Source organism: Buteo buteo, chromosome 24 (genome assembly GCF_964188355.1).
Source record: "Buteo buteo chromosome 24, bButBut1.hap1.1, whole genome shotgun sequence".
NCBI lineage: Eukaryota > Metazoa > Chordata > Aves > Accipitriformes > Accipitridae > Buteo > Buteo buteo.
The window spans coordinates 12,915,565-12,930,458 of NC_134194.1; the positions used below are offsets into that span (position 1 = coordinate 12,915,565).

General features: G+C 44.0%; 1 protein-coding gene across 1 annotated transcript in view; it reads left to right on the plus strand.

Annotated features, from left to right (window-relative positions):
- HTR4 (5-hydroxytryptamine receptor 4) overlaps positions 1–14,894 on the plus strand; it is a 143,116-nt gene that overhangs the window by 36,085 nt on the left and 92,137 nt on the right. Inside the window, exon 2 of the mRNA XM_075056395.1 lies at positions 6,462–6,543. Within this exon, the coding sequence (XP_074912496.1) occupies positions 6,518–6,543 (26 nt within the window). The 5' untranslated portion in view covers positions 6,462–6,517. The remainder of the gene's footprint in view (positions 1–6,461; positions 6,544–14,894) is intronic.

The window sequence follows — 14,894 nt, forward strand, 5'->3', positions numbered from 1 at the left end:
CCAAATGTGAAATGTGGTTGGAATTGAGCAACAGCTTTTTTTATTCAATCACAGCTTTAATTTGGCAGATGTTTACTACAGCAAGTGAGGAGCCTCTTGAAATCACAGATTCAGATAGTAGTAGTAGTCTTTATTTATGTTAGGGTGATTCCTCTGGCCTTAATCAGGAATTACAAATACTGGGTGAAAGCTAAATGACTCCCTGTACTTCCAAGAACTTATAAGTTGAGATGTGGAGGACAGCAATTTCTAGGGGTAGGCTAAACAGGCTTTCCAAACATCTGCGACATCTTTTTTTATCAGTCTACTGCTCTGTGTTACTCAGTAACAATGGGTGTCTGCAGGACATCTATGCTGAGGTCAGAGACTGGATCAAGTTATCATCACTGCACACCACACTCTGCTCTGAAAAGACAAAGCTGGCAAAGGATGGAGAAAAAGGGCATTTTTTTTTTTTACCTTACATTTATAAAGAGAAGAGTGAAGTTGGAGAATGGCAGTGATAAGTCCAATTCTTCACAAAGAGCATGAGACACTCAGAAACTGAATTTAGGGGGTTTTTTATATCCCACTCCCTCCTGTGGTGCAGTAGAGCAGAAGGAACAGTATGATATTCATCTGTAGGTAAAATGAAATGGGCTTTTCAGACTGCTCAGTCCACCCTAGATGCAGCTTCGTTTAAGGTGTCATAAATGATGAAGCAGCACAATCCAGCGCTGCAGGAAATGGGGGTGTAAGCTTTTCAGAATGACTCAACTCTTCTGTTGTCATCAGCTCAGCAGTGACAGAAAGTGGAACTAGATGGGGCTCGAGTGGGATGGAAATAAATTGGATGAAGAATGTGTCAGTGTCTCACTTAATCAGTGCCTTGCAAAGGAAATATCTTGCAAGACTGGTGTGGCTGTTGCTGTCATCTGGTGGGACATTTTCATTTCTACTGGGCAGACCAAGGCCACCACGTAGAGCAGGCAAGTTTGTGGTCACTTAAGAGACAGGATCAGCTGTTGGCCACCAGCTAACTCCTTATGGTCTCTGAGAAGTGAATTCTTTGTTAACACCTTAAAGCTGCTGAGTAAAGTTTCCCTAAGAGTCCCTATAGCTTGTTTGAGAAGATATGTTGGTTTATCCATCTCCTCAGTGGGTTTTTCCTTTCCTACCCCCACTGTGGAGGTGAGGAGGAGAAGGGGCAGAGGTAGGGGAGCATCTCCTAAGGTGACTTGGTGGTGTGTCAGGTGAAGGAGTGAGGCACAAGCATGCAGCTGATCTAATCTTGACAGGTGGATGGTTTCTGATATCTCTGAATGCCATCAGCACAGACTTGCCGAGGCTTATTACTGGATTGCCTTTCCCAAGTCAGAGCTGGTCTCCTGTGCAGTGATGACTATGACTAGTCATACACATATGATATATCTGTCTTGCTCTTGGTGGCAGTGATTACTGGAGAATAAAATAAGGTGAGGAGTTCTTGCCTCACAAGGGAAGTCTATGGAGCTGTCATTTCAAGCCTGCTGGAGATGCTGCACCTGTATTTTTTTCCATTAAAAAAATGTTGTGCTTTGCTGAAGTGAAAATACTGCCAAGAGTACTGACTTCAGTTATTTTCCTTTGGGTGAACAGTTTTTTGCAAAGGCCTTTTGTTTGTTTGGTTGGTTTGATTTTTTTGTTCAGGAGTTCCATGTTTGATTTTTTTTTTTAAAATTCTAATATAGAAAGTTTCAGTTATTGTGGAGGTCTCCGTGATAGCATGATGGTACAGATATTGTGTAACTTCAGTGCACATTGTGAAATTTTGCAGAAAAATAAAGCAAACTAGATGGCCCCAAACTGGAATTTTGACATACAAAATCACTGAAAAGTTTTTCTTCCATTTTGCAGGAGTTATCAAAATTAATTTTGTGCTGACACTTGAAAAAGAGAAACCATTTCACTTCACTGCCTGAATTTAGCCCCTCATGGTAACCCAAGTCCTTAGGTAGATCACTGTGGTGAGCTTTTCATTGCAGTCCCTGGTACCAAATCTGAAGAGAACGTGTATGAGAAGACTCATTTGGAGATGTACCTGGAGTGCGGAGGAGGCTCAGCCTGACTCTCCAGTCTGGCCAGCAGAGCCAACCTGTGTCTGAGCAGGACCCTGTGCTAGAAGCCAGGAACCAGATTTGTACAAGAAAAGACCCAGAGCCCCACGTGGGTTCCCTGGCACGTTGTGAGCGGGTCTGCTCTCAGCAAGCCCAGGACGGAAAGGCTCTGGAGCCCCGGAGAGGAAGACCACGGGTTTGCAGGACTGTTGCCCTCAGCCCATGCTGTAGAGCGGGGACTGCTCATGAGCAGTTGAAAGCTAGACATTTACGTTCAGGAAAACATGACCTGGCTGCAGCGAAGTGCATGGCTCCATGTGCCTGTAATCACCATCATGCACAACAGCAGAGAAGCTCTTTTGTGCTGAAAGGAATATATATATATGATGGGCTGGATGGTATAAGGGTTGAGTTAGGAGGTCAGTGTTATCTTTCTGAGGCAGAGAACAGCTTCTTAATTGGGTATGAGTAATCACTTTAATAACAAAGAATAGCACCAGGCCCTCTGTGTGAGCCAGATATATTTACAGAATAACTCATGAAGATTTTTTTTATTACATGGTATTGACGTCATTTTTCTTTCTTTGTTGGGACTCCAATGACTAGAAGTCTAACCACTGCGGTGTCATGGGCAGAGCAAAAGGGAAGGAAGATCCAATTTTAAAACCCATTACGGAAAAGCTGACAAAAGCTAAGTAATGTCATTGGTTTAGTCTCCTTTCATTATATGTTCATTATATGCTTCCTCATATGGGGCAAGACGAGATACTAACAGCGCTTAAAACACTGCAGGTCTCCTGTACAGTGGTGGGAGGTTTCTGATCCCAGAGGGCTGTGGAGTATGGTGCATTGTATAAATGCATTGCCCGTTCAGACCCAAATGTTGCTTGTTTCTGTATTTGTCGGGAAAAAGATAACATGTTTGTGGGGAAAAAATGTTCTCAGGGCTGCAGAGCTTAGGAATATGTAAAGCTTTATAGGAAAAAATAAATTGTGAGGTGCAGTATAAGAAATGTGGTCGCTGCCTGTCACACAGTGTACGGGATGGCTGCCAGAACCACACCTAACAGCGTGGTGAGATGTAGCTGGGTGTTTGTACACAAGATTCCTAGTTTTAACAAAATCCTTAAAACCTTCATTTTTTCCTATTTTGTACCAAAAATATTATTTCCACTGTATAAATGAACACAACACAAGTGAAGAAAATACTAATGGAAACAAAAAAGGTTTTCCTGTGTTTTTAAGCATGTTACACTTGCTGTGACTGAAGGAACAGTAATGCTGGTGCCTACATAGAAAAGTTCATTTTGATGAATAGGTAAGACAGCAGTTCTGATTGTACGGAAACGGTGAGTTTTGCTTGTTTTAGAAAGTTTCCCAAGGTACCTCTTAAACTCTGGTACTGAAGGGAGCATGGGGGACTGGGATGGTGCCTATAGGACTGTCTTCTCTTATTCCTACCCTCCGCTCTCGCTGTCTCCCCCACACACGTTCCCCTTGTAGTTCAGAACTGTAACAGGCACGAACTGCAGCAAAGCAGTTTCATAACTTCCCACTGTAGCAATAAGTACTAAAGCCTCTCTTCTGCATAGCAAAGGAACGGTTTCCCTTGAATCAGTGTCAACAAAATTTGACCAGATTTTCCTTGTGGCATATCTGTGCTATCTCAACAGTAAGACCAGTTTAATATCTATATCTTATGTCCAGGGGCTGTTTCTGCCCTGCTCTGAATCCTCTTGGTGGGGTTTAGTCAACCTCTTTGTGGCTCCATGGTAAACTGAGATGACAACCAGTTTTAACCAGTGCTCACAAACTATGCTGGCAGGCAGAGGAGATGGGTCAGGATCTCATGTGTTTTGACTGCAGTTTATAGAGTGTTCTTATTTGTTCATATTTATCCCTTTTGAAATGACAGGGAAGAACAGGTTCCCGTCTCCATTGGAACAAAGCACCATATCAGACCTATTCTGATATAATTGCATCTGAATTAACTGAAAATAATTTAACCTATTTGCCAAACAAATGATTTTAAGTAAGTGGTTACTTAAACCTCTTTGGAGATGAAATAATTAGGTTTCTTTCTGTCTGTTTGAGCTCAGAGACTATTGATTGTATTTTCACATCCCCAAGACCATCTTCCAGGATATTCTTCCTGCATCTTTGACAGGCAGCCGTCCCAGCAGCTTGCGAGGAGTTTTGTTCTGTGGAAGAAATCCAGAGAAGGAGCACAGGAGAGCTTTTTTTTTTTTCCTCCAAATTAAAGTTCGAGGTCAGGTCTTAGCAACACAGAGGTGACTTGATCAGAAACTCTAGACTTCTCACCCTTATATTTGTGAAATACAGCAGTAGTCATTTAAGTCACCAGATTCCAGAGTGCCCTTAGAAACATCAGTTGAAGGCTTAAGCTGTAAATAGTGGCCAAATTCTGAAGGTTTCCACCCTCAGATAAAAACAGCCTTTTGACTTGAGTAAGTTTTGCTTGCACAACTATGTATAGTCTATACCTGCTGAAGTACTAATTCTGGTAAACACTAAACCAGGCTTGGGTAGTGGGCGTTCATTTGCGGTGCAAACCTGGCATCGTATCTAGGAAGTCTGAGTCAGTATTATTACAATCTTTTCTTTGAAGCCAAGTAACCACAGTGGCATTTTTTGCATTTGAGTTGTTATTAATAGCACCATAGTGGTGGCATTATCCTTGGTTCTCTAGAGACACAATGCAAGGGACAATCAACAGTCTGAAGTGCTCAGAAACTTATCCTATTTTTTCCACTGGCTTAACAGCAGCAAACCCACAAATTCTTTATTAAGATGGTGCATTCATTTTTTTGGAGTCATGATGGAATTTTGATAGAATTAAAAATCCCGTTAATATTTATATCAGTGTTACTGGGAGTAAGTACATTTATTTTAACTTGAGCTGCAAATCATTTAGTTCTTTGTAATTACAGTGCTGCTATTAAGTATTCATAAGGCTGTACAATATAGTGTCACAGGAAACCTATTTTAATTTAGTGGTAAGTCAATGTTTTAATTTTGTGTAAAAACAGAAACCAATTTACCAAGCATACTTGCTTGTGTTTTCCCAGCCAGGTTTTGCAAGCCTTCTTCAGTTGATTGTATTTAAACTGCTTTTTGTAGCTTTGAAAGTTTGGAAGTTACCATGAAAAGTCTTGGGTCTGGTACAGCTTACATGTGTGCATGCTGTTGCATGTAATTTTGAATGTAAGCATAGGCGGAAAGAGGTCATTTATATCACAGTGCTCAGCTCCTCGGTGTCACCAGAATTGCAACATAACATTTTTTTCATAAACTTCATAAAAAGTTGGTCTTGCAGAACAAGTCTTGAGAATGGTGCCTGTATTAGTAATTTATGTTGCTGGCATTTATTTCTAGAAATAAGACTATTTCAGCTCTGAGAGTCTTTGGTAATATATATGATGGATCTCTCTGAGGTCATTTGGAGTTTTAACTTGCAGAAGGAGAGGATGGATTGACTAAGGGTATTTTTGTGTGTGCCCCTTCCCACACCAGCACCCAGAACTCACTGGGTACAGCATGGTATGCTGTGTGTGCTGGTATAATGCTTTGGGTTTGTCTTTTAAAATTATTTTCCTACTAACTCATTTGTGGTAATTAGAGGGAAGGAGCTGCTACTGTATGAGGCAGCACTACACAGAATGGGATTTTTCAACAAGTGACACAAGATGTCTGCAGAGGACTGTGACAGATACAGTCTTAGATGTGATCTGTATCCTACGCATGGTATCATATGACTTCTGCCTGTGCAGCTTCTCCTCACCCCTATGGAAACCAAATATTTGTCCAGAAGAGTCTTTTCTCTGTGCCAGTGTAGCAGTCCTTACAGTAGTTTACTACCTTGCTGCAGTTGAAACAATCCTCTGGGAATCTAAATCCCAGAAGTTCACAGGAGAAGTGATGATCATGGAGTGGATTAAAGGGTGATCTTAGCTTGCAGGTGAAGACCTGGAAGCTCATAAAAGGGGGAATTTTTTTGTTCTTTTCAGTAGAACCAGTGTCCCACTGGGACCCTGAAGCACTCTTAGCCCTAGGTTATGCATGAATGGGTGGCGTATACACAACCACGAAGGGTTGTCTATCGCTTCAGCTTGATTTCGTGCCTCCAGGCATGCACCTTAGTGTTGCGAGATAAAAATATGTCAGGGTAGATAACAGAAAATTGTGTTATGACAGCTCTATGCAGTGGTATGTCTTCATTTTGACATGCCTAGATAGCTTCTGTTTTCAAGAGGAGCCAGGCCAGAGAGGCAAAACGCAGTGTATGGGTGTCTTCACTGGGGTAAACATGCACCCATGAGAGATCCTTTAATTTATAACTGTCCTTTCTAACTCTCTCCACTGCAGGACGAGGTCTCTTCTATGGATATTGAACTCCCAGCTACCTATGCCTATTGCCTGTGATGGAAGAACTTGATGTTAATGTGAGGTAGGATAAACTACACGGCTCCTATACCACATCTCATCCAGCTGGTGAGCTGCAGGGGGCAGGGGCTGTTTGGTGTTTTTGCAAAGCTGCAGGATGGTATTTTCTGTTTGCCTGTAGATGAAGGTCTCTGCTCATGCAGCAATGCCGGATTCGGGGTTTCCTGGGGGTTCCGTGATGATGTAGTGTGACCTTGTTATTTGTGTAAATATCAGATGTGGCATAGCCAAGACAAGGACTTACTTGCAGTAGGATGGATAGGGCCCCATCAAAGACCAGGCACAAGCCCATCTGTGCCTGCTGAAAGTCTGATCCTAGTTTTTTTTTCTTTTTGGTGCAATGGTCTAAAAACTTACAACCTCATCTCTGATGCCTTATAGTGGGTCAAGCAAAACAAATGTCATCTCTGAAGTCATTTCAAACCCCTGGGCACACTACTGGTATCAGTGAGAGGCAAATTTCAACACGGATCGTTTTGATCCTGGAAATGTGATGCCAACAGAAATTGTTCAAAAAAGCTGGAGATCCTGTTTGCGGTTGTCCCTGGGACACAGGGCTAGCATCAGGTCTGCCATTCTCCCTCAGGTGTGATCTGCAGGGTCTTTCTGAAGGACTAGGATTTGTACCTTTTGTTTCTTGGCCTTTTGACTTGCCCAGCTGCTGGTGATGCTGAACTGTATGGGGAGCTGAATTAACACCCACCAAACCCACTTCACACAAGGACATCAAACTTCTGACCAAAGCCGTGTTGCTGGCCCAGACAGAGGAGGAAGCGATATTCCAGTTGCAATGAGAGGTGTACATTTCCACAAAGAGTTTTCTTAAAATCCACACAGGGTGTATCTTTTTGATGTCTCAGGTTTTTATTTCGGGGAGGGATTCTTTACCTTTCCCCTGCCTGGACACTCAAGTATCAAGCACATGAGGAAATGTCTTTTGGAGAAAATTGCTCTGACAGAGACAGATCAAATGTATGTGCTCTGGTCTTCCAGGAAACCTTTCCCTATGGAGTTACTGAACAGAAATCAGGAGGAAACGCAACACAGAAAAGGGGGAACAGGGTCTTACACCTCAAAGGGGATCCTGTCATGCCGCCCTGTTCTCACAGCTTTCTAGCTCTTGGGCTTTCAGGCTGGGATGTGCCTCTGTGCAAGCCACAACACACTCTCTCCAGTTGCATGCACAAAGCATGATGATACATTTTCAAAGACAATTTCTGTTCTTAATGAGCCTTCTCAAAGTGCTGTACTATCAGAGAGAACATCTCTGGTCTTCATTCACCTACTCAAGTGTCAGGAAAGTCACCAGCAACTCCAGGTTGCTGCTTTAATGCACACTTAGCAGGTCACATTTATAACCCGGTAATCAATGTGGAGAGGTAATGTGTTTTGCTTAATGAAATTTATCTTGCCTTTTTAATACCAGAAGTGTAGTTAAATGCGTAGGCTACTGCTCTTTCTCTATAAAGGGAATTAAGGTGCTGACACCAGGCAATTTTCCCTACAATCTTTCCTTCCTCTAAAAACTCTAGGAAAAAAATCTGTTTCTCACTATGGTGAAAAAAATTCCCCACTATACATTTCGTCATTCATAGAAGGAAAATCTGTCAGTTCATAAGCACCAAGGGGCACAGAGAAACTGGCTCAGTGAGTGCCTGAACCACAAGTGCCTGGGCACAGGGAGGCTATACCAGGAGGGAAGTGTGATATTTTATTTACCTAACTCATATATTTTCTCTTCAGTAACATGCTATTTGCCACTGGTGGAGACAGGCACTGAATAGGTCTGACCAAGCGTGGACGTTTTGAAGTGATCTATTGGAGTTTTGTAATTCACTATTTGTAGCAACCCACAGATCATTACCTGTTTCTTCCTAATTTTGAATTTTACTGTAATTCTTATCAGCCCTAATCCTGCTCCAGAAAAAACCAGCCAAAACCCCACCCTTCCTTCAACCCCCCAAAACCAAACCCAAATAAAACTGATTCCTATCAGAATTAGGCTTTCTCTTCTACTTGTGATACTTTCCGATATTTGATGTAGTCTGAATGCAATGGAAGTGCCTGGGAGGAAGGGGGTTCGGGGCGCTTCAGGGGTGCCGGAGCGTGGGCAGAGCCGGGGGGTTTCCTTCAGTCAGCTTACTGCAGAAAATGCCCATTGCACAGGCCTGGGGAAGGTTTTTTTGGAAAGAGTCCCTCAAGAGACTGCTTTCTCCTGGAGACTTGTTAGTGCGGCTGGCTGGTGACCCTGGCAGGGCAGTGGAAGAATCTCTGAGGGGGAGATTCTTGTTTGGTGAATTATTTCATCCAGCTTCCCATTTAGATGTTAAAAGAGGCAACACAAGGTATTCCTGGGAATCTGATGAATGAAAATCCATGGGAATTTGAAAGCTCTCCTGAATCAATATTGATTCACCGTTCCCCAGCTGTTTTGATCAAACACTGTGGTCACATCTCACTTCGTTATACTTCAGGAATGATTTTATTCTTTTGTTCCTAGGGGATCTTTCTGAGCTGGACTAAGGCAGTCCTTCATTTTGTGTGATTGGTTGCATAAACAGACTTTGTGGTAGGCACATGATTTTATTTTGACTCCATGCTTTTCCAAACTATGAATTTTTGGTTTTGAGAGCTTTGCTTGTCAACTACCAGTAAGTAGCTAATGTTTCTCCTTTATCTGCCCTGATTTCAGCTTTTCTGCCGAGATGTGAGACACTGAATGTTTTCTGTCGAAACCAGGGGCTTCCCCGTGTTGTTTTCCAGAGCTGTGTGTGGTGACCTTGAGAGGTGGGAGCGCTTGAGTTCCCCCTCCCCATCCCTGCGGAGCTCAGGGATGCTCCAGTGGGAAGTCTGTACAAGAAGGGGAGCAAAGCTGGGGGAAACGGGAGATGCTTTGACAATATGGGGACAACAGCAGGATGGGAGGAGAGAGGGACAGTTTGACTTTGTTTAGAGCTGAGCCCTGTGGAAACAGCATGCTGCTTTTTGGTCCAGAGCAACAAGTGCTGCAGTTGTCCTGCGCCAGCCAGCTGGGATGGGCATGGGTGCAGGTCTCCTGCCCTCGACAGGTTTTGACGAGGTGCCCTAGGGAATACCAAGTGATGAGCGGCTTTACATCTCTGTAGCTACCCAAAGCATTGCAGGCACATTCAACTGTACAAATGTTTAATTTCTGTGGAAAAATTTGCTTATGAATTTTGCAAAGGCTGCAGTGTGAGGTTAGACTTTCCTGGAAATTTTAGACAGTCTGCTTTGGGACTTGTATTTATCACAGCCGAGGGGGGTGGCAGACCTCATTTTCTCTAATTCTAGAGTAGAAAAATAAATGGCCTCGCAAGTATTTCCAATTTGTATTTTATAGAATTTTTTAATTTCATGTGACTTGGTGATTGTTATTGGATGCATTTATTATAGGCAGTAGGTTAATGAGATACTGTCAAGTGGTTTGGAATGAAAACTTGAACCCTTGAATTGGTTAGAGTACGGAAAAAAAAGCTGTTCCCTTTATTCTCTTCATTTCCAACAACTTTATAAAAATATTAGTTGGGCACGCTACAAACAAGAGTACGGTCGTCCTTCCCACTGACCTGCTCTAGCACAGCGTGCATGTAGTGAACTGTAGGCTGTTTGCTGCTGATGCCCTCCAGCCAAAGGGCAGGAGCTCCTGCGAATGCCTTCACTGCTGTCTTCAGTGGCACAAACCTCTTCCTCCACCTGAAGGTTGCGATGTACCACTTTGAATCTTCTGTTTGGAGCCAGACCTGGTGCAAGGGTTTTAGCAAGCAGGCTGTGCCCTGCCTGCTCATGACAAGGTGTTTGCCCGTGGTTCTTGTAAATTTGTACAAACCTTCAAAACGTGTTTGCACTTCTCTTTTTCAGTTTTTCTGGCTTTCGGTGTATTAGACAATTTCACTTTCATACAAACACAATGATTTTGACAGCCTTGGAGAAAGTGGGAAAAGGCTGAATCTCTCTGGGCACAAAAGGAAAATATGCACAAAAGGGGCTTTGCTGCAGTTTGTTTTACTGTGCCTACACTTGCATTTCAGTGCAGAACAGCAGTAAGGTGAATGCCCCAGTTATCCCCACATGTGGTATATCAGTTTAGATGACATAGCACTTAGCAAGGGAACTTGTGAACTACATTCCTCTTGGAAGACATTAAACCATCAGCTCTGCCCTACACACTCTGCAGTCCACAATGAGGACTAAAGGCTTTGAAGCATGGGCTCAAGCCATGCAGCTTCCACATTCAGGCGTGGTGGGGAAATCCAGGCAGGGAGACCCGGCTAAATCTAATCCAAAATATTCCCCCATGTCCTGCATAGAGTGCACATGTAGGGGCCACAGTACCAACTGTTTCGATCTACTCCCATTGTGCCAAATTACCGACTAAACCAGGCATAGTTTGTGTGTACAGAAGTCACCTGGCAGTCCATGGACTCTTGTTTTTCTGTGTACAAACAAGGCAGTTGGCTCTTACAGGCTGTGAGTAGGTACATAATAACTCTGCCCATGAAAACTGTGAGAGGAGCTTCCGCATACCAAGAACGGCACCTGCAGACCTCGCTGAGCATCTTGGAGAGGTGCAAACGGGGAGGACTCTGCTTCTCTTGGGCACTTGCCATGTAGGTTGCAAAGGTGCTGTGCACAGGGCGTGAGCAATGGCCTTGTTAAAGACTGTTAAAGCCTTCCTTGACCTTTAGTAAGACTTTGATCATCTCACTACAGAGCATTCCCTGTAGCCAGGAATGAAGTAAAGCTTCCCGTTGGCATGCTGGTCCCTCCTTATCTTGTAGCAGTTAATCTGGCTCCTTTACATTGCTGGGAGCACAGGTGACTCAAATCTATGCCACTTCTGAATGGCGTGGTTGGCCATTCATGTGCATTTTCCCTTTTTTGAGCTTCAGCACTCAGTGTTCATTCATTCATGCCATTGCTATGGGTGCTGCATGGCAGCATTTCTAGCTCTGGGGCTGCCTCAATTTTAGTTGACCAGGCACCGTAGAGGACTCTTCATGATGCAGCTCTGCAAATCTCTCACCACCCTGGAGCTGCAGGGTGCTCAAATGCTTTATTCAGCTAACTGCTCGGAGGTGCTCTGCTGACACAGTTTGAAAACCATTGGCTCAAGCTTTTTGAAAGAGCTTTGGCACAGGCAGGCTCTGGTGCGGTTTACAACAGTAAAACAGGTTGGGAAGTTGCAGTTGCTAATGAGAGGCAATCTGAACATTTCTCAAAAGCTGCAAACTGATCTTCATGTGCTGGCTGATGTTTCCATTGGCCGAGGACCCTATTGCATGCTAAATACTGACCACACACTTGTGTTTCAGGCAGCTTTTTAAACATTTGTTAGCATTTTAGCCCAAGAGGCTGTGCTCTGGTTTTGAGAACTAGGTTGTTTTCCAGTTCTTACACCAAACTCTTTGTAGGTCCTTGGGCAAATCTTCAAGACTGATTCTTCCCACTGTGACGGCTGGAGTCCCATACAAGCTCCAGCACTAGCAGCCCTTGTTACTCTTCAAGTCCATACCTGGGAGGGGAGAAGTGGAAGAGCAGCTGCCTGGCATTTACAGCCAGGACTGGGTGAGCAGAACTCTGGTTCTGCTGGCTCGAGCGCTTCTCACGCTCTTGGGCAACAAGGAGAAACCTCTGCTCTTTGAATGGGTACTTCGGAGTGTGGGCAGGGCTGTTCTGTGTACTTTACACTGCACAAAAGTTTCTTGCCTCCTCAGGTGTTGGGGAAAGGCTGTTATGCTCATGAGAAATAAGCTTTTGAAAAAAAATCAGGAGACTGTTTAGTGCAAATAAATAGCTTTTATATAAGCCTTTTTGTTGTAGCTATTGGTGAAGGCAGACTCCCTTTGCTAAATCAACCATGGAGAAACAAAGTATTATTTCAGTTTGTCACAACAGTAATTGCCTTTTATTTTTAAGCTGAGCCCCCCAAACAGCTGAATTTTAGATTGATGTTAATTGCTCCCAAACTTGGCTTTATCAGCTTTAGTTTTCTCAGTTTGTTGCTGAAGGTATTTTTGCAGCTCGAAGTACTCTGAAAAACGCAGAGCCCTCCAGCAGTACTGTGTGGGGTTCATTAATCTTGTCTTGACTTTGAGAAATGAGAGGCAAGGTGAAGGAACAAGGAATCAAATTGGTTGAATTAGTTGTGTTTGTTTGGAAGCAAAGAAAATATTCCATTATTTAACCAAGCTGCTGTTCCCAAAGTACTCATACAGAGGCACAGTGAACGTTATTTCTGACGACAGACCTTCTCGATGATATGCCCTCTTGCATCAAGTTGTATGTTTGAGTGAGCCCCAAATCTGGAGCCTTGCTGTGTTGGCCCAAGAGGTTCCTTCCTCCATGGACCGCAAGAAGCGGTGCTGTCGATGGCTGGCTCTGAGACGGGTTCGTTACCTAAAGCTGGTACACCGGCAGGATGGCTGACTGCAGAAAGAGGCAGAGAAGGTCTTAGGTCTCCTCTCCCCATCCAAACCTGGGGGGCAAGCAGGAGCAATAGCCAAGAGTGGGAGAGAGAGGGACCCAGAGCTCCATACCTGAAGCCCCAGAAGTAGCTAAGGGATGTCCAAGGAGAGGATTTGATGTGTGCCCTCGGTCCCTGGGCTCCCCGTGCTTTTAGGACACTAACAGCCAGCAGTGAGCACCGAGGGGGCCAAGATCTGAGCTGTGAGGCAGGACAGGCAGAAAACTGGGCTGAAAGCAAGGCTTTTGGGTTTGGGGGAGGCTGTTTGGGCAAGGGGGAGGTTGTACTGAGTGGTTGGAAAAACATAAGCGTCTGATTTAATGACCTAAAGTGTAGAAAACGGAAGGGTTTTAGGAAAGAGTTTGTGTGCTCTGAATGCCTTGCCAGTGGGGATTTGTGGCAAGCAAACAGCTTAAGATTCCTCCAGCAGGTTGGAATATAAGCGTTTATTCTTATATATATATACAAGCTCTTTTCAAAACCTCTCCAGCTTCTACAATTTGAGTCATTAAATCATTGTTTATCTCAACTTCTTCGATCACATTTCTGTTTAGGTGAGAAATACCAGGCTAAAATGTCATTTAACAGGCCAGAATTGGCCTAGAGCACTCATCTTTTCCTAGTCCCCTTTCTAAGGGAAGATCAACTCTAATCCTCCTGTAATACCTGCAGCATCCATCCAGAAAGGTATTTGCTCATGCATTTCTGTGGAGACAGACATACTGATTGAGAAGATTTTCTACAGAGCCTTGTCTTCTCCGCCTGCGTCCCCCAGGCAGGAATGGTGCAGCAATCAGAGGAGCACGTAGGTGAGAGCTGAGTGTTTTCATCCCTTGGTATACAAGTGATATAATATCCTGTTCTGCTTGCTGAGCTGATGTGGATGAGTGCACTTTCTCCTGAGGATAATGGCAGGCAGAACACACAGTGACAAAAAAGAGCGAAGTAAAACCCTACAGATCCCTTACGAGGCAAAACTTAACAGTATGGATTTACATCAGCTGTAGATACGACCATATATAAGCTGTGCTGTTGAACAAAATGAACCATTTTATAAGTAGCCATTTGAAAGTCAGCCAGTTGTTGGGTTTGTAGGGTTTAGTCTCTGCGTGCCTGGGGGTGCTGGGGTGGTCGGGCACAGCAGGGGCACCTGGGAAGGAGTCCACAACCTGGGAGCGCTAAAATGCATAGGGGCATTTCTGCATCTGCAGCCATAGACTTTGCAGAGAATTTCCCACCTGCCAACACTGGATGCAAGAAGAGAGGCGAAGCAGGAGGGCACAGGGAAGCAAGGCACGGTGTAGAGGTTCACTTTCATATTTTTGTGTTACCAGCCAAAAACCCTCGGTAGCCAAAAAAGCCCTGCAAAAGAAGTTATCTCTGCCAAATGCTCCTTACAGCCCAGGCACCTCTCAGCAGGAGCGATAGCTGTTATCAGCCTGGGTACTTTTCATATTGTTCAACTTTTTTCTCAGTTTCTAGGGAAACACTTTATAGCACTATATTTATTGGAACATCTTTCCAAACACCTCCACCAACACTTAATTAATGGAATTTTTAAGCCTGGCTCCAGCTTCTGCAAATTAATAGTGTGTTCCCTTACGGCAGCTGTGGAGCAAGTGAGACATATATACTCTCTGAAATAAGTTAGAGGGTGCAGAGGCAGAGGGGCAGCTCCCCCATTTGTCTCTGTGTGCTCAGCCCCCCCAGAGAGGTAAAGCTGTCACGCACTTCTGTGATGTTTCACTCTGCTTTTATTAGTGTGCCCTAAGGAATCTGCGCAGATGAAAATGCCCTTGACAAAGAGCTGGGCCATAAAAATTAACTTTTTGGTGTCTTTCAGCACATCCTTTCTTTAGCTTCAGTGTCTC